The sequence below is a fragment of the Chelonia mydas genome, chromosome 3 (assembly GCF_015237465.2).
Source record: "Chelonia mydas isolate rCheMyd1 chromosome 3, rCheMyd1.pri.v2, whole genome shotgun sequence".
NCBI lineage: Eukaryota > Metazoa > Chordata > Testudines > Cheloniidae > Chelonia > Chelonia mydas.
The window spans coordinates 60,292,509-60,313,653 of record NC_057851.1 but is presented as its reverse complement, the minus strand read 5'-3'; the positions used below and the strand labels follow the sequence as shown (position 1 = coordinate 60,313,653).

Here is a 21,145-nt window from a genome sequence, read left to right as displayed (position 1 = left end):
CAAATACATTAAAGTGCTGTTATGAAGAGGATGGTGACCAATTGTTCTCCATGTCCACTGAAGGCAGGACAAGAAGTAATCAGCTTAATCCGCAACAAGGGAGATATAGGTTAGATATTAGGAAGAACTTTCTAAGTAGAAGGGTAGTTAAGCTCCAGAATAGGGTTCCAAGGGAAATTGTGGAATTCCCATCGCTGGAAGTTTTTAAGAACTAACTGGAAAAACACCTGTCAGGGATGGATGGTTTAGGTTTACTCAGTCCTGCCTCAGTGCAGGGGACTGAGCTTGATTATGGCTAGAGGTCCCTTCCAGCCCTACATTTCTGTGATTCCATCCCCACTATTAAACCATTCTCAAAAGGGTTGATTTCATTCACAGCTAGCCATTTACTCCTTTAATGGGATTTCCAGAAATTAGCTTTATGGCCTTGAAAAATATCACTTGAAACAGATACCTCCAACTTAAATTTCAGGCAGACTATTGTTCTGTATTGGTCTTATTGGAAGACCCTCCCATCACTCACCATTATTAGCTAGAACAGGTGGGATGACAAGACAACAAATGATGAGAGATAAACGGTTTTCTTTTAACTTGATGAAAATAGACAAATCCTGCCATTTTGTGTTTTTTCCACTCATTGAAATACCTTGCATGCTTCCCCTCTGTCTTCCTTATTCTTTTGTTTTTCCTACATGGAAACCAAAACAAACAAATCACAGTTTTGTTGTAGCTTTATCTGAAAACCAATAAAAACTTTAATGATAAAAAAAGGATACTGTTAGATCTATAAACTGGATCACTTGAGTGCGCTATCTGGTGGGTTGCAGTTTAAGTGTAACATGGTATTTATCTTCTCCCCATTCCCTCATGTGATGGTAAATAAGAGGGCATCTAAGGGGTTCAAAACAACTTTCGGTAAACAAACTAACCAGTGCAGTATGGTTATGTCCTCTGAAAGACAATGTGCACGATATATCTAAGGATGAAGTGCCTAGAACAAGAAAAGGTATCAAAACATTGTTCAAGAACCTGTCATTTCTACAACCTCCTTTTTACAGTGAAAGCACTTTTGTAGTGATAATCAAGATAATCCAGCAGTTAACAGGAAGGTCTGAGGAACAGTGGGGGGGGAGGAAGGGGGGGAATAGTTTTACTTTGTGTAATGACACATCCACTCCCAGTCTCTATTCAAGCCTAAGTTAATTGTATCTAGTTTGCAAATTAATTCCAGTAAGAGACAGTGCCTACAAACATCTTACTATCCAAATAGACCAAAGAGGGATTAATTGTGATCTCCAATTTACAGATGGGGAATGAAAGTATAGAAAGAGTGAATGGGATTTGTCCAAAGTAATGCAGGAAGGCAGTGGCAGAGCCAGAAATTAAATCTAGGTCTCCAATGTACCAGTGTAGTACGCTACACACTAGACCAGAGGTGGGCAAACTACAGCCCGCAGGACTGGAACCGTCCTGCCCTGCCCCTGAGCTCCTGGCCAGGGAGGCTAGCCCCTGGCCTGTCCCCTGCACACTTCTTGCCCCACCCCCATTAGAAATGACAAACTGGGTTTAACAAAACAAAACAAAATTTTATTAACCAAAGAAGGCAGATAAGTAGTAAAAGGGGTAACAGAATAAAACAAAAGCAGATTACTAAGCAAATGAAAACACACACACACTAAGCTAGTTTCACTAAAGAAATTAGTTTCAAATAGTATTTCTCACCCTAGATATTGTTGCAGACAGGTTGCAAAGTTTCCATGGTTCAGAGTTCCAGTTATATCCCCTTTCAACTGCACCCGTCTCAGTGTGGATGCCCCCCTGCCTTCAGATTTTCTTCTTGGGAAGACAGGCCATGGAGAGGAGTCCTGTTTGCCTTCCTCCCTACCCTTAAATAGGATTTACATAAGACAGGAATCCTTCAGTTTCCCCAAACTTGACCTCCCTTCCCTTGTCTTGTAACATTCCCAGAAAATGTTTTAGTAACAGGTCACAAGACCACCTGATCCTGTAGGATCACAGAGTCCATGAGTCAGTGGCGATATGGAGTGTCCACAGGAAGGCCAAGCTTTTTGCAGTTCATTGTCCTTGCTGATGGGCCATCCACCCTATCTGGCTTTTCCATTGTTGTACCTGAAGTGTTAGCAGTGGGCGTCACCCGAAGTAGCACAGTTGAAATACAGATATATAGTCAATATTCCTAACTTCAGATACAGAAATGATACAGGCATACAAATTGAATAATTGCATTCAGTAAATCATAACCTTTCCAATGATATCTTACATGAGCCATCTTGCATAAAGTATACCTCAGTCATGTCATTCATATCATAAGCATATTTTCAGAAAGAATATGGAATGACATGTCTCAGTCCCTAGCAGACATAGTTGAACTCCACAGTGCATTAAACTTAGGGATGCAATTTTTCCCTCCAAAAGAATAAAAAAAAAATAAAAAAAACTGAATTCTCACTACTTTTATTCTTATTACCTTTGCAAACCTCAGCCCAGGATCAGTGAAGATTGAACATTTTCAGCCCAGTGTGGTAAAGTCTCTCCAACAAGCAGGGATGGACAAGAGGAAGCCTGGTGATCCAATGTCCCTCCCACTGCACTCGTGGGAAAGAGTTGGCCACTTTGGTTTTCCTGTCATGCTTTCTAGCATGGTCAGGCATCTAAGAGTGTCTTCTTCATGAATCTACTGCAGCTTCTGTACTTCGGGAACTAGACTAAGACCAGGGATATAAAGTTTAAACCACAACTGTCTTTATCAGAGACAAAAGAAGATGGCTCCTACGGAGCATGCAGACCGCAAGTGTGTCTGCATCATGTGTGATACCCCTCACAATGGGAGGCCCTCTGGGGATTACACAGGACTAATTTTAAAGACCGTATCACACTGTTCCAGCCCAGCAATGTCTTCAGGAGTCATAATATGGAGCACTGCCATCCTTCTTCCTAGAAGTTATGGATCTTTGAAGGAGAAATTAACACTCAGGGAAATACTCTTGACCCTCCAGCCAGCAGTTCTCTATGAGCTAACTGCAGATGCTCTGCATAAAACTTGCATGGTAGCGAAAACTTATTAGCAACTGATCAGTACAAAAAGGAGCAGCCACTTAAAGCCTGCCACTACAGTTATTTACAAAATCCCCAGCATGTCAAATTTACTCAGTAAAGAAGGCTAAATTCCACTTTTAGTTACAGTCCATTGACCTGAACACAGCTTTGGGACTCTATATCCCCTTACATTCACAGCAGAACTCTCTACTGTGAGCATGAAGATTTAAAGAAACAGGATAGAATTTGGCCTTTACTAGTAACTAAAAGTTTCATCATTTAATTACTTCATTGTCACATTCATTGGGAAATAAGCCCGTCCCACTCAACTACTGTTTGTTTCTCTTGCCTCCTCCTAGTCTATTTGTTTCTCCTGTCTCTCCTTTCTTCTTCCTTCTGCATTTCCTTCCCTACCACTGGATTTCTCACTCCTTTCCCCAATCCACATGCTAAAATTATCAGCAATATAATAGTTAACGTTGACAAAGTGTCCTTTACTTCATACTCTGATTAGATTAATAGGGTACATGGGAGATCATATCTCTCAAAGCCACAAACCATATACAGACTCAGGAAAGTAAACATTTTGTTTTTACTCTGATTTGGGAAGTTCTCACAACCATGAGAGCTAGAATTTTATTTCAGAAGCTGACATTCTGCAGTCTGAACAGGTCACGCAGGACACAAATACACCAGGTGGGCCTGACACAGGCTGTGGGCCATAAATTTGATGCCCAAGCAGGTTTATGAAAAAAGAGAAAGAATAGACCACCCAATGCCCATAAAGTCCTGAGGCAGAACAAAGAGGGAAAGGGCATGCATGACCTTTTCTACTCTTATCCCCATAAGGGCATCCATACATATATCTCATGAGTCCCAGAGCAACATCTTCACTGTTGAGAAGTGGCAAAAAGTGTGTTTGCGGGTTCATGTGCGAATACCAATACATAGTTGGGTCTGCCACAAAGGGACTCTGAAGAATTACCATAGGTTTAATTCAGACACTAACAAGTTACAGCTGCTGTGAGAAACAAACTTCTATTTACTAACTTCTGTGCATTTAAATTCTAAGCTAAAGTATTCAATTATATGTAGTCTCATAAGCCATTTTAAGTGTTGACCTGATTTAAAATTATGATTTTATTTTTTCCTCTTGACACCTTCTTCCTGAGATAAGCATAAGATACATGTGGGGTTTAACTGGCTTTCATAGCACACAGTTAATTTAGACTCACTGAAAGAAGAAATCTGTTTTAAAATACTTCCTCCCCACCCCCCAACTTCTCTGCACCGTAGTCTTGATATTGAGTAACATCTGGGTAGTTCTGAGCCATTAATAAACTAAATTCTGCCTACAAGTATATAAATTGGTATTTAGATCTTGCTCCCTGCATTTAATTAAAAAGGGACTACAGACTTGCTCTTAAGAGTACTACTTTCAGAGCCAGACTGCCATCTAGTGATCTTCATGATTATATACCAGAAAAAAAAAAACCCCACAAAAGGAGGAAAAATAAAAAACACCCTCACATTTTACACCAACACATTGGTATGATATAAATATTCACAAATGGTCTTGTATTTGCTTATTGCTGTTTTGCTGGTTAGTGGGAAAAACCTTCAACAGTAAACATTTACGATATTCTTACCAATGAGGGCCAAAAGGATCTTAAGGACTTTATTTTTTGCATACACAATACACTGCGTAAACAGTCTCCTGGTAATACAACTTGTATTTGCTTTCCCTTGTGCTTTACTACTAGAGACATTTGCACAGAAACAGGATATTTGCTTGAGAACCCATCTGCTACTGCTGCTTATTTCCCTGTTGAAATCTTGTGTTAATTTTCGTAGCAACCAAATGTAATGTCAGAGATCTTATTCTAATGCAAATATTAGTATTCAAAAATTTATGGTGTTCGCTTTCTGTAGCTATGATTTTTAAATTTGCCTACCATGAACAAAGTTACAGATAAAAGATAGACCGGTAGCCTACTTGAATGTTATAGTAAGAAAGAGGGTGAGGCATAGAAAAAAAAGATATGCCTAGTTAAGTCAGACAGGCTTAGGGCTGGTCTACACTGCCCCACAGTTTGGACTACAGTGGGGTAAATTACATAAACACCAGAATGCTGCGCTGTAACTCCCCATGTCGACACTGTATGCGAACGAAAAAGTTCCTAGTTCACACTAAAGTGGTCAATAATGTGAACTAGGTACCTTTTTGTTCAGTCCACAGCATCCACACAAGGGAGTTACAGCGCAGCACTTCAGAGCTTGCTGTAATTCACATCCCCGTAGTCTGAATTGCAGGGCAGTGTAGATATGGTCTCCCTTGTGTGCTTAAGGCGATCACTGATGTATACTATCTTATCCCCTATTACTCTTAACCACCATGCAGGTAGCTATAGATATTATCCAGCATGTAGTACATGAAACACTGACATTTTACACTCTGATAATGTTTATTAGAACCACAAAAGCCAAGTTAAAAAACCATACATTCTATGGGTAACCAGAAGAGAGCTATTTCAATTGTAAAGCAGAAATTCAGAAAGGACTTCTTTGCATTTTCTGAGAAAAAAACACCATTAACCAGAAGAACAGAGTCTAACAAAAGAGCTATGAGCCTGACTCTTCTCTCTCACAAATCAGGACTAACTCCACTGAAGTCAGAATTACACCAGCATAATTCAAGGAGAATTCCAACCTTTCCCCTAGGCAACTGAAAGAGAAAGATCAGTTGTATTTCTGAGTCCAGATTCCTATAATGGGACAAAAGGATTCTTGAGAATGTGCCATTGAAGAGATGCTCAGACAGCACAATGATTCCACAAGAGGAAGTAACAGTTAAGATTCCCAAGTGTTTTAAATAAACTTCCTCCTGTCTTCCCTCATTACTAAGCCAAGCTTCATGAGATTTACCACATCACTCAGTTCTTGGATAAAGTAACATCTTATTTTCCATACAGTTTCTCAAGTTATGCTTTTCCTGTCTAGTAGGTTACAAAACTGACTATCCTGGTTAATTTGTGGACAAAGTAACTAATATTTTTTCAGGCTCCTTCTATGCAGGGCCAGAAAAATGAGTAAAAGAATTAAGTTTTAAGGACAGTTCAAGTATGGTTCTAACATTGGCTAGCTGAACCACATGAGAAAGTGGTATACTTCAGGGGAGAGAAAAAAAAAGTGTTAAAACCGAATTGAATATAGGGCCTAAACTCAGTTCCTGGTCAATTATACACAGGATCCAGAAATACATGTTACCTCATTTTCTTTATGGAAGCAATACAGTTGGTATGAATGACCACAGGTTACTAGTTGCGAGTAAAGATAAATACATCTTATCTGATCTTAAGAGACACTACAACCTGGAATTCTTGTAAAAGCCAAAAACAACTTTTTGCAAGCCAACTTAGTTGAAAATAAAATTTAAGTTATAAACTTTGAGGCCAAGTTCAATGCCTAATTTGGAAATTCCTATTAAACAAAATCATTAAATCTGTTCAAAACATTAATCTTCAGCTATATCAAAACAAAAAAAACCTCATTTACATGATTTTCCCCACAAGACTCATCTAGGATCATAGCTATAGCAGGAAAAGGAAAGATTTTAAATCTAATATTGCTTGTATAGAAGCAGCCAACTCACCATATTTGTCTCGCAACCCAACAGTGCACCTGAAGACTCCACCAAAGGCTACATCTTCACCAAATATTACTGCAAAATAAGTCATACATAGTTTAATTTTATTTATGAATACAAACAAACACTCATCTAGTATGAAAATTAAGATAATCCTATTTATTCTGTTCTAACCATTTATAAACTGTTAGCGCAGTCCTCACCTGAATTTTACTGTTTCCATTTATATTCAACATCTTAAGTTTCAACATTCATGATTGAGTGAGAACAAGTTAATAGATTTCTAAACAATTTACTGAGTATATGCTACTATAAAAATACTATAGTTAAAAGCATTGAATTTTAGATGTTTCATCATGTCCAAAAGGAGGATTAATTTGACCTCAAAGTACCGTATTTTTATCAACAAAAAGTTCAAAGCATTTTAAATATAGTATGCGCATTAGCAATCAAGATTTTCTCCTACACTCTCATAGATCAGCACCACCTTTTAAAAAAAACAGTACATTAAACAAAAAGGGGAAGAGGAGGAGTTACTATGACAATACACTTTCTGGCCCAAAATAGAACGTTTAAACTATTCTAGCTATGTTTCAGAAACTACTGCAGGAACATTTCAGAAAAATATTTAAGTAATACCACAGCACTACAAATTCATTTAAAAATTCCAAAAAGTTTAGTGTATGAACTAACCAAACATCTGCTCAATTGAGACATTCCATTTTAAAAAGTTTAAGATCTGATGCAATCTTTCCTTTTAATCAAAAATAAAATGACATCACAAGTAAGGACTCCTCAACCACTAATTTGTAGGCTTCAACTGGTTTCATTTCCCATTTCATTTCTACATGATTTTAATGCTCCTGAAAAACGCTGAACTGATCACCACAAATGTTAATTGATCCATTAAATAGCAAGTTTCTCCAAAATGTCCCACCCATGTGCTACAGCCCTGATCTGGAGGGACCACCTTGAGGGAAAAGAAAGTAGTTCAATAACTGTGCAAGTTGCCAGCTTAAATACTCACCATTATTATGCTCTTTGCAATGTGGACTATCCATCCACTAGGAACCATACAAACCACTAAAAAGCCATTAGACAGTAAATGGATCCAGATTTTAAAAGCAGTCTAGCCCTTTCCCTTAAATTGGTTGATTGCTGAACTTTGATCTCTTTTAAAAAGTAATTTTAGGATTTTTAGGGCAAGGCTACTTTTGATTTCTCATTGAGAAATACAACACTTTTTTATATATTTAATATATAAAACTAGAGCAGGGGTTCTCAAACTGGGGGTCGGGACCCTTCATGGGGTTGCAAGATTATTACATGGGGGGTCACGAGCTGTCAGCCTCCACCCCAAACCACACTTTTCCTCCAGCATTTATAATGGTGTTAAATAGATTTTTAAAAGTGTTTTAAAAGGTATAAGAGGGGTCGCACTTGAGGCTTGCTATGTGAAAGGGGTACCAGTACAAAAAGGTTACAGAGCTGATCATGCGGGCCAGCAACTGGCTGCAGAAAATGACGCAGGAGGATAATGTAGAGGCATACCTCCTCGTCTTTGAGAGGACAGCCCTGCGGGAGGCTTGGCCCCGAGAACCGTGGTCTGGCATCCTCGCTCCATTCCTGTGTGGGGAGGCCCAGAAGGCCTACTATGATTTGCCTGAAGAGGCTGCGGCAGACTACCCCCAGCTGAAAGCAGAGATCCTGGCCAGATCCGGGGTAACGACCGCAGTGCGGGCCCAGCAATATCATGAGTGGAGGTACCAGGAAAACAAAACCCCGCGGTCCCAATTATATGACCTCATCCACCTCACACGAAAGTGGTTACGAACTGAGTCCCGGAGTCTGGGGGGAGATACTAGAAGTTCTTGTCATCAACCGGTACATGAGAGGACTACTGCCAGACCTCTGTGCCTGGGTAAGCCAGAATGAACCCTCCACCTACAACAAGGTTGTCGCACTGGTAGAGAGGCGAAGGACGGCGAGGGAGCTGATCTGACCAGTTAAGGAAGAAGCACCCCAGCTTAAACTAGCAGCACCAAGCCCTAGAGCTTGGGTGACAGGGCCACCAGGAGAGCCCAGGTGGAAAAAGAGAAGGGCTGAAGGCCCACCAGAAGCCACAAAGAGTCGGAGCACTAAGGGGGAAGAGGATCGTGATGTTAGACTGCCTAAACCAAGAGACCAGGGAACACCTAGGGCTCCATACAGATGTTATGCCTGTGGGGAGTGGGGACACAAAGCTGCATAGTGTCCCAATGCCGAGGAGCCTATGCAGTGTAACCTGGGGAACTGCGCAGACCCATGCTCCCTAATCCACCTTGTGGGGTCTCACTATCCCCACATATGTACACCAGACCAGTGAAGCTAAATGGGGTAGAGACCACAGCACTGGTTGATTCGGGGAGTGCTATCACGCTTGTCTCAGGGAAGCTTGTGAAGCGTAGTCAGCTGCTGTGGGCTAAGCATATGGGGATAACATGCGTCCGTGGGACAGTCCCAGTAAAAATCGAGATTCAGGGGAACACTACTGAGGTAGCAGCAGCAGGTGTAGTCCCTAAACTCCCATACCCAGTGCTCATAGGGAGGGACTTCCCAGGGTTTGGAGACTTACTCCCAATAGGGGAATTGGAGAAAGGGGGAAGCCCTGAAAGTATGAGGCATCCACAGTAGACTGTCAAACCTCAACCTTCTCTGAAATATCCCCAGATTTCTTTTCCACTCCCAGACAGCGTAGAAACACGAAAAGGGAAAGAAGGACAGCTAAGGCCTTGGGAACCCGAACACTGGCCCAAAGCCAGAGGGTCGCTCTCATAGGTAGGCGGACCCGAGCAGCTGAAAAGTAGGTCACCCAGGAGGGAGAAGCACCCAAGTCTGACCCACACCCTAATGCCTCTGAACCAGTACAGGCAACAGAGACTGGCCCCCTAGATCTCGAGCAGATTAGCCCCGGGAGAGGAAATTTTGGACGGGAGCAGGCTGAAGACCCAAGGTATGACAACATTAGGAAGGAGATGACCAAAATAGATGGGGTCCCCGTGGAAGGGAAAACGCAGGGACCAGGACCCTACTTCATAATGAAGAAGAATCTCTTATACCAGGTTGCACCAGTACAAGGGCAGAAGGTACAGCAGATCCTAGTACCTCAAAAACACCAGAATGCTGTATTAGTCTGGCCCATAGTCTTCTTTTTAGGGGGCATTTGGGGGTAGAGAAGACCCTGGCATGAGTCCTGCGATGATTCTTCTGGCCGGAATGTCAGCTGCACAGTCCCCATCCCCACTTGAGGGCACCTTTAGTACCCCTTCCCATCATAGAGGTCCCCTTCGAGTGAATAGCCATGGACCTAGTGGGACCCCTGGAGAAGATAATCCGGGGCCACCAATATATACTTGTCATTCTGGATTATGCTACTCGCTACCCAGAAGCCGTCCCCCTGCGGAACACGACCTCTAAAACGATAGCTAAAGGGTTGGTGGGGATCTTTGCCAGAGTGGGGCTACCAAAGGAGATATTAACAGACCAAGATACCCCATTTATGTTGAAGCTAATGAAGGACCTCTGTACACTGCTCCATATACATAGACTGAAGTTCTCAGGGTATCATTCGCAGACCGATGGGCTGGTAGAAAGGTTTAACTGAACCCTCAAGGCAATAAGAAAAGTGGTAAGTAGGGACGAGAAGGATTGGAACACTGTACTACCCTACCTTATGTTTGCAATCCGGGAGGTACCTCAGGCCTCAACTGGGTTTTCCCCCTTTGAATTATTATACGGACGCCACCCCTGTGGCATACTAGATATTGCCAAAGAAATCTGGGAAGAGGGGAGAAATAATTGACTGTGTGTTGCAGATGCGAGAACGGATAGTCCGGGTCACCCCTATTGTACGGGAACATTTGGGAAAGGCGCAGGAGGCCCAGCGAACCCATTAAAATCGCCAGGCAAAAGTCCGACAGTTCCAAGCAGGGGATTGTTGGTACCCACGGCAGAAAGCAAGCTTTTGGCCCAATGGCAGGGGCCCTATGAGATGGTTGAACCCATGGGGGGGAAGTAACCTACAAAGGTGCGGCAGCCAGGACACCGGAAACAAGAACAAATTTATCACATTAACCTCTTAAAGCCTTGGCACCAACGAGAGGCACCTAGTGGCCCAAGAGACCCCGATCCGAGGAAATAAGAGGCAGGAGCAGATCAGGATATCCACTGATCTGACACCAAACCAGAAGAAGGAGGTAACTGAGATGATCAGCCGACACCAGAACGTGTTTTCAACCAAACCAGGCTGGACCACCGAAGCATATCACCACATTATCACAGATCCTGGGGCAAAGGTAACTTTAAGGCCCTCTTGGGTCCCAGCAGCAAAAAGGGAGGAGATCAAGGCAGAGGTAAAAAGGATGTTGAAGCTGGCAGTCATCGAAAAGTCCCACAGTCAGTGGTCAAGCCCGATTGTGTTGGTGCCCAAACCCGATTGCATCACTAGGTTTTGTAATGACTTTCGCTGGCTGAATGAGATATCCAAATTCGATGCAAACCCCATATTGATAAGTTAGTTGACTGCCTGAGCAATGCCAGATCTGACCACCGTCGATTTAACAAAAGGGATACTGGCAGATTCCCCTTGCCAAAGATGCAAAAGAAATGACGGTACTCTCTATACCAGAGGGTCTCTTTCAATATACTGTTCTTCCTTTTGGACTGCATGGGGCACCTGCCACCTTCCAGCGTCTTATGGACAAGCTCCGACGACCCCATACCAGTTATGCAGCAGCCCTGGATGATGTGATTATTCACACCCCTGACTGGGAAACCCACTTAGGAAAGGTGGAAGGGGTTCTGGACATGCTAAGACAGGCTGGCCTCACAGCCAACCCAGCCAAGTGTGCTATAGGGCTAGCCGAGGGTAAATACCTTGGCTACATTGTAGGAAGGGGCATGGTCAAGCCCCAACTAAACAAACTAGAGGCTATCCAAAATTGGCCCCGGCCAAATCGGAAAAAACAAGTCCAGGCATTCCTGGGTGTGGTGGGGTACTACTGATGATTTATTCCCCATTTTGCTACCAGAGCGAGTCCCCTGACAGACCTGATAAAAGCCTGGGGTCCGGACATGGTGAAGTGGACAGATGCCGCAGAGAAAGCATTCATGGATCTACGGACAGCCCTCTGCAGTAACCCTGTGCTTATAGCCCCAGACTTCAACAGAGAATTCATTTTACAGACAGATGCATCTGAAGTAGGATTGGGAACTGTCCTATCGCAGATGGTCAGAGATGAAGAACACCCAATCCTCTACCTCAGTAGGAAGCTCCTCCCGAGAGAGCAGAAGTATGCCATGGTTGAAAGAGAGTGCCTAGCTGTGAAATGGGCCATGGAAACACTACGTTATTACCTTCTGGGACGACAGTTTACCCTTGTGACCAACCATGCACCCCTCCAGTGGATGCAGCGAAATAAAGAGAAGAACGTAAGGGTGACCAGATGGTTCCTGTCCCTACAACCTTTCCAGTTCACCATACAACACCAGGCTGGAAGCCACCATGGCAATGCAGATGGCTTGTCAGGAGTACACTGCCTGACGTCCCAAGTTGCCCAACCCTGTAGTGTTGGGCGGAGCGGGGGGAGAAGATATGGGACAGGCTTGGGCCAGATGGCTACAGGAGGGTAATAGAAGTCAGATATATTAGCCCCAGGTTAAATAGGTCCCTTTTCCCTGGGTAAGGTAACAGGGAAGGTTCCAGAACAATAGGAACCTTCTGGAGACAATTAAGACAGGCTGATTAGAACACCTGCAGCCAATCAAGAAGCTACTAGAATCAATTAAGGCAGGCTAATCAGGGCACCTGGGTTTAAAAAAAAGGAGCTCACTTCAGTTTGTGGTGCGCATGTAAGGAGCTGGGAGCAAGAGGCGCTAAGAGCGGAGAGTGAGAATGCATACCGTTGGAGGACTGAGGAGTACAAGCAGCATCAGACAGCAGGAAGAAGGTCCTATGGTGAGGATAAAGAAGGTGTTGGGAGGAGGCCATGGGGAAGTAGCCCAGGGAGTTGTAGCTGTCGCACAGCTGTTCCAGGAGGCACTCTAGACAGCTGCATGCCACAGGGCCCTGGGCTGGAACCCGGAGTAGAGGGTGGACCTGGGTTCCCCCCAAACCTTCCAACTCCTGGTCAGACACAGGAGGAGTTGACCTGGACTGTGGGTTCACAAAAATGGCCAAACTGAGGGCTGCAGTGAAGCTCTAAGGCGAGCAAATCCGCCAATAAGCGCAAGACCCACCAAGGTAGAGAAGGAACTTTGTCATTCTAAGTTACAGGTGTGCAGAAATATTTAGAGCAGCAAAATGAAAAACCAGAGCCAGACCTCAGAGGTATTTCTGATCATCACTACAAACATGCACATTTACAATCAAAATTCAAAAGTAAATGCATTTTTGGAAAAAAAAAAAACTCAAAAACCTCTAACATCTGAAGTGTTCTAAAAGTGTACTCTTCAACTTAAAGTAGTTTTGTTTTTTTAAGATGAGAATTAACTAGTTTACCTGCTAGGACCTGAATTTCCCCCGACATATTTGGATCACTACTCATATACCAAGCAACCTAAGCAATGCAACTCTCTGCTCCACATTAGATGTTAATGATGCAGTCAATTGCTGTAGGAGAAAAATAACTGCAGCTGAGTTCCAATGTGGTACATAGTCTTTCAGTACACTGTGTACACATTTTTAATCCTACAGGCGTATTCTCTAAGTGATTTGGAACCTCAATCAGTTTATTTCTATATTTTATTAAAAACGTTTCAGATAATCTTAAAAATGACTAATTTCACAGTACAGAGAGACACATAATTACAGTTATAGTGTACCTGCAGTTGGATCTCTGGACAAGGTATTATCCAAGGCACTAGTTATGGACTGGAAAAGATTCATTTTCTGGGTTTGCCCTGCATGAGAGAGACATTATTTAGCTATTTATCTGTTTAAAAACAAAACAAAAAACTTAGTAATAATTTAAACAAGCCAGCAGCCACTGACGCCCTTAAAAGGAAAATGCTAATGAGGATCAAAAGGACTGTTTTGCAGCGTAGACTTTAAATGGATGAGATACAGTTTGGCACACTTGATAATCCCAGTAACTGCAATACTGATGGCCAGTATTTCAGATCTCTTTCAAAAGTTACAAAATGATGATAGCATATGCTGTAACTTCCTTCGAGCCTCCAGGTACAAGAGAACAGATGTAACTTTGCAAGGCATTTTCAAAGGCTAGCACCTACTGGTTATAAGACAATAAGCTTATGTAAAACTGTTTCCTTATGAAAAATAACCATTTTGAGATAGTTACCCACTCTGTTAAAGTTTACCAAACTATGCCCAAATTTCAGTCCATGGCATTCTTTCCTACAGGATACCACAGCTATTAGACCCAGGATCCTCATTAACATTGAGCATTCCTGTAAGGGCACAGAAGTAGCCTTACCCCCCCACCGAGCCCATCCACCATCATCTGGATTCCCTGCAGAGTCCCATTGTCCCTGCACCCTAACGAGCCCCTGTGCATCTCCCACTGAGCTGCCTGCACCCAGATGCCCCACACAGAAATCTCTCACCCCACACTTGGACCCCCCAAAACTAGGATCCTGCTGGGCTGAGCCTGCCCAGCCACACCTGGCACAGAGGGGCAGGACCCCAGGGTATTTCTGGGGCAGGCCCAGCCCTTGCACTGTGTCAGGGTCAGGTGCAGCCTCACTGCCGAGTCCCTGTACTGGGGGAGGTAAGGGCTTCAGGGTGATCTCCCACCTCAATGCATCCAGTGGCCTATGCTCCCCACTGCCATGTTGGACCCACATTTATTTAATTTACTGAGAAATAAAATTTGCAGAATTTTAAAATAGCATGCATAATTTTAAATTTTGAGCACAAAATTCCCTCAGGAGTAAGACCTACAAGGAACTGGTGATGGCAATTCTTTAGCTGGTGAAACTTCCCCCTCCGAGTTATTACTGAATCTTTGCCCAGCTGTAGATGGCCTGTCTTCTGAACAACAGTAAAATGGAGTTCCAGGCCATTCATGGTAGTAGTAGGAACCTCAATATTTTTAAAAATTCTAACTAATTGGAGTTAATTTTAACTCTCTAAACAACCCATCAGCTTAAATTTAGTAAAGAGAGCTTTTCACTTCCTCTCAGATTGCTGTATAGGTTGCTGTACATGGCTAAAGACCTGTATCATTCCAGCCCAGAGCTGGCTGCTTTGATCCCTATATATCCCCAGTATTCGTTAGTTGTCATTCATAATACACTTTGTCAATTTTTTATAAATTACAACTATATCATTCCATCTATGCCTGCTGCTTTGAGCTTCCATGGCATTTTCCCCACCCTTCGATCACAATCTCTTGCCCCTCCCCATACTAAGTTATTCACAGTATGACAACCCAGTCTTTCCAGAACTGGTGATGAGCAACAGAGATTTGTTTATCGAGCTTTGAATTATTCTCATCTGTTAGGTCAAAGCAGTCACTATTAAACTACTATCTGAAAGGCTCCCTACTAACTCACTTCAAGAAGAGGGGAACCAATTGCACCCTTTGTATCTGAGCTCTAGAACTAAGTGAAGAGAAGGCAGTAGAGACTTTTTTTTTTAAAATCTACTGTATGATGGCATAGTCAACATCAGCATCACACAGTTCACTTTTACCACCTTCTATATGAATGCAAAGTCATACTGCATGTTTGCTATGATTTAAATCAAGGAACCAAAGGTTTTCTATTCATCTAATTGCATCCATAGTATTCATTTTCAGGATACTTGCAGGTACTGAAAACTATACAGAGGTAACTTGTAAACTTTTACTGGACAGAAGTCTCCACTGAGGCAAAAGCTTATCACCAGCAGTGTGATATGTGCCCAGTGGATGAAAGAGCGAGAAAAATGCAAACTGTTGCTAAGATCAACACTCATCATTTAGGTTTCAGACTAGCAGCCGTGTTAGTCTGTATTCGCAAAAAGAAAAAGGAGTACTTGTGGCACCTTAGAGACACTTTCCACTTTGTGCATCCGATGAAGTGAGCTGTAGCTCACGAAAGCTTATGCTCAGATAAATTGGTTAGTCTCTAAGGTGCCACAAGTACTCCTTTTCTTTTTACTCATCATTTAGGAGCTTAGAGGTTCACTATTGTGGGCCCTCTCAGGAAGGTTACCAGGAAGGGAAGGGGTCGTGTGTGTGTGTGTACACACACACACACACACCCCTTAGAATCTCAGAGTTATGAAAACCAAAGTTACAAACTGACCAGTCAACCACCCACCTTATTTGGAACTGGAAGTACACAATCAGGCAGCAACAGAGACCCAAAAAAAAAAAAAAATACAGTACAGTACTGGGATAAACATGAACTACTAAAAAAATAAAGAGAAAGCAGCATTTTTCTTCCACACAGTAAAAGTTTCAAAGCTGTATAAAGTCGATGTTCAGTTGTAAACTTTAGAAAGAACAACCATAACGTTCTGTTCAGAGTTACGAACATTTCAGCATTATAAAACCTCCTCCATTCCCAAGGTGTTTGTAACTCAGGTTCTACTGTACAAGCAGGGATGGAGGGGTCAGAATGAAACTGACAACACTAGTCAGTTTCACAGCCACTTTGAAGAATGTTATGGGCAGTAGTAAAGCAGACAAGAGCCATGTGAGTTTTCATTCTGCATCTTCCTGGAAGAGATATGAGGAGAATCAGAGCCAGGAACTATTCTTTGTTGAGAAGGCCTCAAAAGCCATGAGGAGGCTAGAAGAAATTAGCGAGAGGCATGTCTGCTACACCACTTAACAAAAACAAGATTCTGAAGTGATCATTATGGAAAAACCTATTATCTCTGACACTGTATCCTATATTCTTTAAACTCATATTATATGATTATGACATTCTTAGAATATATTTTATGCAAGACAGGTCATGTGAGATGTCATTGAAAAGGTTATGATTTGCTGAATATGATTATCTTATTTGTATGCATGCATCATTTTTATACCTGAAGTTGTGAATACTGACTATAATCTGTATTTCAAAACATAGTTACACCTGGGGAATGCCCACTAGACAAGATGCTTTCATGATAGATAGCTGGGTTGGGAAGGGCCTATTCAGGGCAATGAGCCATTAGGAAAAAACAATAGGCCTTCCTAAAGATGGGGGGGGGGGGAGAAGAGTAGTAATAAATGGTCAGTTTTAAGAATGCAGAGAGGTAAATAATGGGGTCCCCAAGGGGTCTGTACTGGAGTCCTGTTCAACATATTAATAAAGATCTGGAAAAAGGGGTAAACAGTGAGGTGGCAAAATTTGCAGATGATAACTATCTTAAGTTTTGTAAGTCCCAGGCAGACTGCAAAGAGTTACAAAGGGACCTCTCAAAACTGGGTGCATGGGCAATAAAATGGCAGATGAAATTCAATGTTCATAAATGAAAAGTAATGCACATTGGAAAACATAATCCCAACTATACATATAAAATGATGGGGTCTAAATTAGCTGTTAATATTCAAGAAAGATCTTTGAGTCACTGTGGATGGTTCTCTGAAAACATCCACTCAATGTGCAGCAGCAGTCAAAAAAGCTAACAAAACGTTGGGAATTTTTAAGATAGGGATAGATAATAAGACAGAAAATATATTGTCCCTATATAAAACCATGGTACGCCAACATCTCAAAAAAAGATATATTGGAATTGGAAAAGGTTCAGAAAAGGGCAACAAAAATTATTAGGGGTATCGAATGGCTTCTGTATGAGAAGAGATTAATAAGACTGGGACTTTACAGCTTGGAAAAAGAGGCAACTCGGGGGGGGAATATGATAGAGGTCTATAAAATCATGACTGTGTGGAGAAAGTAAATAAGGAAGCTTTATTTACTCCTTCTCATAACACGAGAACTAAGGGGTCACCAAATAAAATGAATAGGCAGCAGGTTTCAAACAAACAAAAGGAAGTATTTCTTCACACAAGGCCTGTGGTACTCTTTGCCAGAGGATGTGGTGAAGGCCAAGACTAGAACACAGTTCCAAAAAGAGAACTAGATAAATTCATGGAGGATAGGCCCAACAATGGCTATTAGCCAGGATGGGCAGACATGGTACCCGTAGCCTCTGTTTGCCAGAAGCTGGGAATGTGTGACAAGGGATGGATCACTTGATTATCTGTTCTGTCCATTCCCTCTGGGGCACCTCGCATTGGCCACTATCAGACGACCAGATAGCGGGCTAGATGGACCTTTGGTCTGATCAAGTATGGCTGCTCTTATGTTCTTATGGCCTTAGGAGAAGCTCATCTCCCACCTGGGGAGCCTTCCTGAGAACACATCAGACAGCCTCCAAGTAATGGCTGTTATGACTCTACAAAGACATGTAATGAGATCACATGTCTCTAGACTCCACCTTGGGATGTCAGTGTTTTTCCAAGATCAATCCGGGGAACCAAGCTTGGAAACAAAGCATTCCCGCCATATGCATCTGGCTTTTTTCGGTCCCCACACGAGAAACACTTGAGGAACAAAGACTGAACTGGGGGAAGCACTGGACCCGGGCTAAAGGGATATTTAGCCTGTGAATGGAACACCTGGGGATTCCAAGCTGTAAGCAAGTTGAGCTTGCCCCTTAAGAATCTGCAGCCTGCTTGTATCACCTCTTAGGGTAAGAAGCTGCTATTCATATCCAATCTATTTAGTATATTAAGTTTAGTTTGAGTTTTTTGTTTATTTGCTAGATAATCTGCTTTGACCTGTTTGCTTTCACTTACAGTCACTTAAAATTTATCTTCTGTAGTTAATAAACTTGTTTTTGCTTTACCTAAACCAGCGTGTGGGAATCATAGCTCAAGGACAAAAGGCTGTTGCATATTCCTCTCCACAGCGAGGGAGAGGGTGAATTTTATGATCTTACGCTGTACAGTTCCCTGTTCAACGCAAGACAGTATAATTTTGGGTTTATACTCCCAAGGGCTTTGCAGCTTGTCACAGCAGTACAGTGTAAAAGGGAGCCCAGGCTGGTGGGTTGGGGGGCTCAGTGGTACCCCAATTCCACGTGGCACCCTGGGGAGAACCCGTCAATCTCTTCTGACTAGAGCCCTGACTGTTAGGCTCTCTGCAAACTCCACAACACGGAACTGAAGTGCTAAGTGTCTCCTGCCCAAATACCAGAACCTGCAGCTTCTCCAACATACACTGAAAATTTCTACAATTGCAGTGATGTCAAAATTCTGTGGCATATTGGAAATTTGAGGGCAATGTAAGATTAACTGAATATTACATGAAAATAATTGTATTTGGCATTCTCACCATTAATTCTATGCAAATGGCAAACTGAATCTCCCACAGAATTTATAGCTTGTTATAACATGCTGCAGAACTTAGGGCCAACCTGCCACAGAGTGCATGGGAACTCGGCTACTTTATAGCTAGGCTTGACAGGATCCAATTTAAATCATCAGATGTCAATAAATATCAATTTCAGCTGACACACTGAAATCAACAAAAAACAAACAAAAAAATCATATCACTCAGCATTGAATGCAGCCTCCTACAGCTTGTGCCTGCAGGGCATTGGCCCTGCAGCAGCGCAGACAGCCCTTTGCAGCCCAGCTCACTCACCAGCGGGTGGGGGGGGGGGGGGGGGTTGCGGCAATCCCTTGTCAGGAGACGTTCAGCAGAGACCCCCCCCCCCCCCCCGCAGGGCCAGGGGCTCATCTTTCTCCTTGCAGCCCCGGCTGGGGGTCTCTGCTCCAACAGACCAGGACCACTGCCTCCCCTGCTCCTTTCCCCCAGCTGTCTTGGGCCCTTCAGCCTCACAGAAAGCCCCCTACAGCCCCCACTGTCAGCACTGCCCCAACAGTAACCCCACCGCCAACCCCTAACTTCCCATAACTGTAAAAATAAAAATTGGCAAAAATAAAAATCACAATTAATCAAAATTAAAAAAAAAATTAAATTCAGCCAAGCCTATTTACAGCAGAACCAACAAAAGATAATGGAGCTGCTCTCCACTGGAGTCTCTCATTACTCTGTACAATAGAAACATCTTCTCTACACCTTTTTAATGATTTTTCCCCCCTTCTTCACAACAATATTGGCTTCTGAACTTAAAATGCAATTATGTCACACATCTACGTTTCCTGACCCTGAGTGAAAACAAGTTTTAACCCAAAAGTGGCAATGAACAGCTGTTAGTGCTCTTCTGCCTGGTGCCCAGCTCCAGATCCTAGCCAAAAAATCAAATCAGGCCACCTGTCTTCAACTTTCGGTCATTTCAGGGGAGTGAGTTACTCTTCCAACGCCTGCCCAGGTGGCGTCAGCCACCCCAGAGGCTCCCACCCCAGAAGGCTGGCGGCCAAGAACTGGCGTTTACTGATTGTCGGGAAAGTCTCCTGGCTGTCCGCGAGCTCGTTGCTCGGGGGAGCGGGCTCGTGGTTCTGGGGTAACAACACGCCCGCTCCGCGCCGCGCTGCCTGCCTGGGCCGCCGCCAGGGGACGTTTAACGGCTGCCCCAGAGGGGGTCTGATTGGGGGAGGGGGGCACGCCGGGGAAATCCAGCGCCCTTGCCCCCAGCCCCAACCACAGCGGGCGCTGACAACGCGGCCGGCGGGGAAGGGCGGCTCCCCTTAACGTCTGGGACCCCTCGGGACAAGCGGACCCAGAGCAGCAGGCGCTGCGCCGGGAGCCGGGAGCCCGATGCCCTCCGCCAGCCCGGCGCCGGGCAGCCCCTCTCCAGGGCCAGGCAGGCTGCAGGGGGTACAGGGGGCGGAGCCCGGCGCGGCCCCCCCTCACCGTGCGCGCTGGGCTCCGTGTCAGGCTGGAACGTGAAATGCGCCGCGTGTCGCCGCGGCCCGGCGGCCAAGGGGAGCAGCCGGCCCCCTATGCCGGCCCGCAGCTGCCCCGGTCTGGAGGCGAGCACCGACACCCGACGCAGCCCGAGCCCGGCCGCCGCCGCCGCCATCTCCCCTAGGGTCAGGACTCAGGTGTGACAGCAACAGCACGTTGTAAAGAGGCGGGGTAGGAATGCGGCTTTCCTATTGGCGAGCAGGGCAACGTAGAACGGACCAATCAGAACCCACGGTGCTGTGGGCGGGGTGAGGCCGGAGGGCGAGTAGTCTCTACTACGCACGCGTATAAGCAAGGTCGTTGCGAATAGGCCCAGCGCGACGCTGGAGGAGGAAAGCGTGAGGCGCGGGGCGGTGAAGGGGTGGAGCTAGGCTGCTAGGGGCGCGGCTGCGCTGATAGAAAATGCCCAGAGTAGGACCAGGGGCCGCCCCGAGGAAGGAGAGGTGGGGCGACGCGACGCGACGCTGAGGGGGGCGGTGCTTCGCGCCGGCCGGGCGGGGCACAGGAAAGGGGTGGAGGCAGCAGGCTGTATGTCCCGTGGAGAGGTAGTATTGTGCTAGGTGGGCAGGAGCTAGGTCAAAG

General features: G+C 44.2%; 1 protein-coding gene across 6 annotated transcripts in view; it reads right to left on the bottom strand.

Moving 5' to 3' along the window:
• The window catches only part of BCKDHB (branched chain keto acid dehydrogenase E1 subunit beta), a 295,498-nt gene extending 274,725 nt beyond the window's left edge, over window positions 1-20,773 (bottom strand). For 3 of the 6 annotated variants that reach the window (XM_037894373.2, XM_037894374.2, XM_043542564.1), the window contains exons 1-3: window positions 20,510-20,744; window positions 13,565-13,642; window positions 6,710-6,778 (exon numbers count right to left, since the gene is read on the bottom strand). In XM_037894373.2, coding sequence (XP_037750301.1) covers window positions 6,710-6,778; window positions 13,565-13,642; window positions 20,510-20,678 — 316 coding nt within the window. In that variant the 5' untranslated portion in view covers window positions 20,679-20,744. Of the gene's footprint in view, window positions 1-6,709; window positions 6,779-13,564; window positions 13,643-20,509 lie in introns of all 6 variants that reach the window. The other 3 variants (XM_037894371.2, XM_037894372.2, XM_043542562.1) reach the window with 3 other exon arrangements.
• Between the last annotated feature and the right edge of the window lie 372 nt (window positions 20,774-21,145).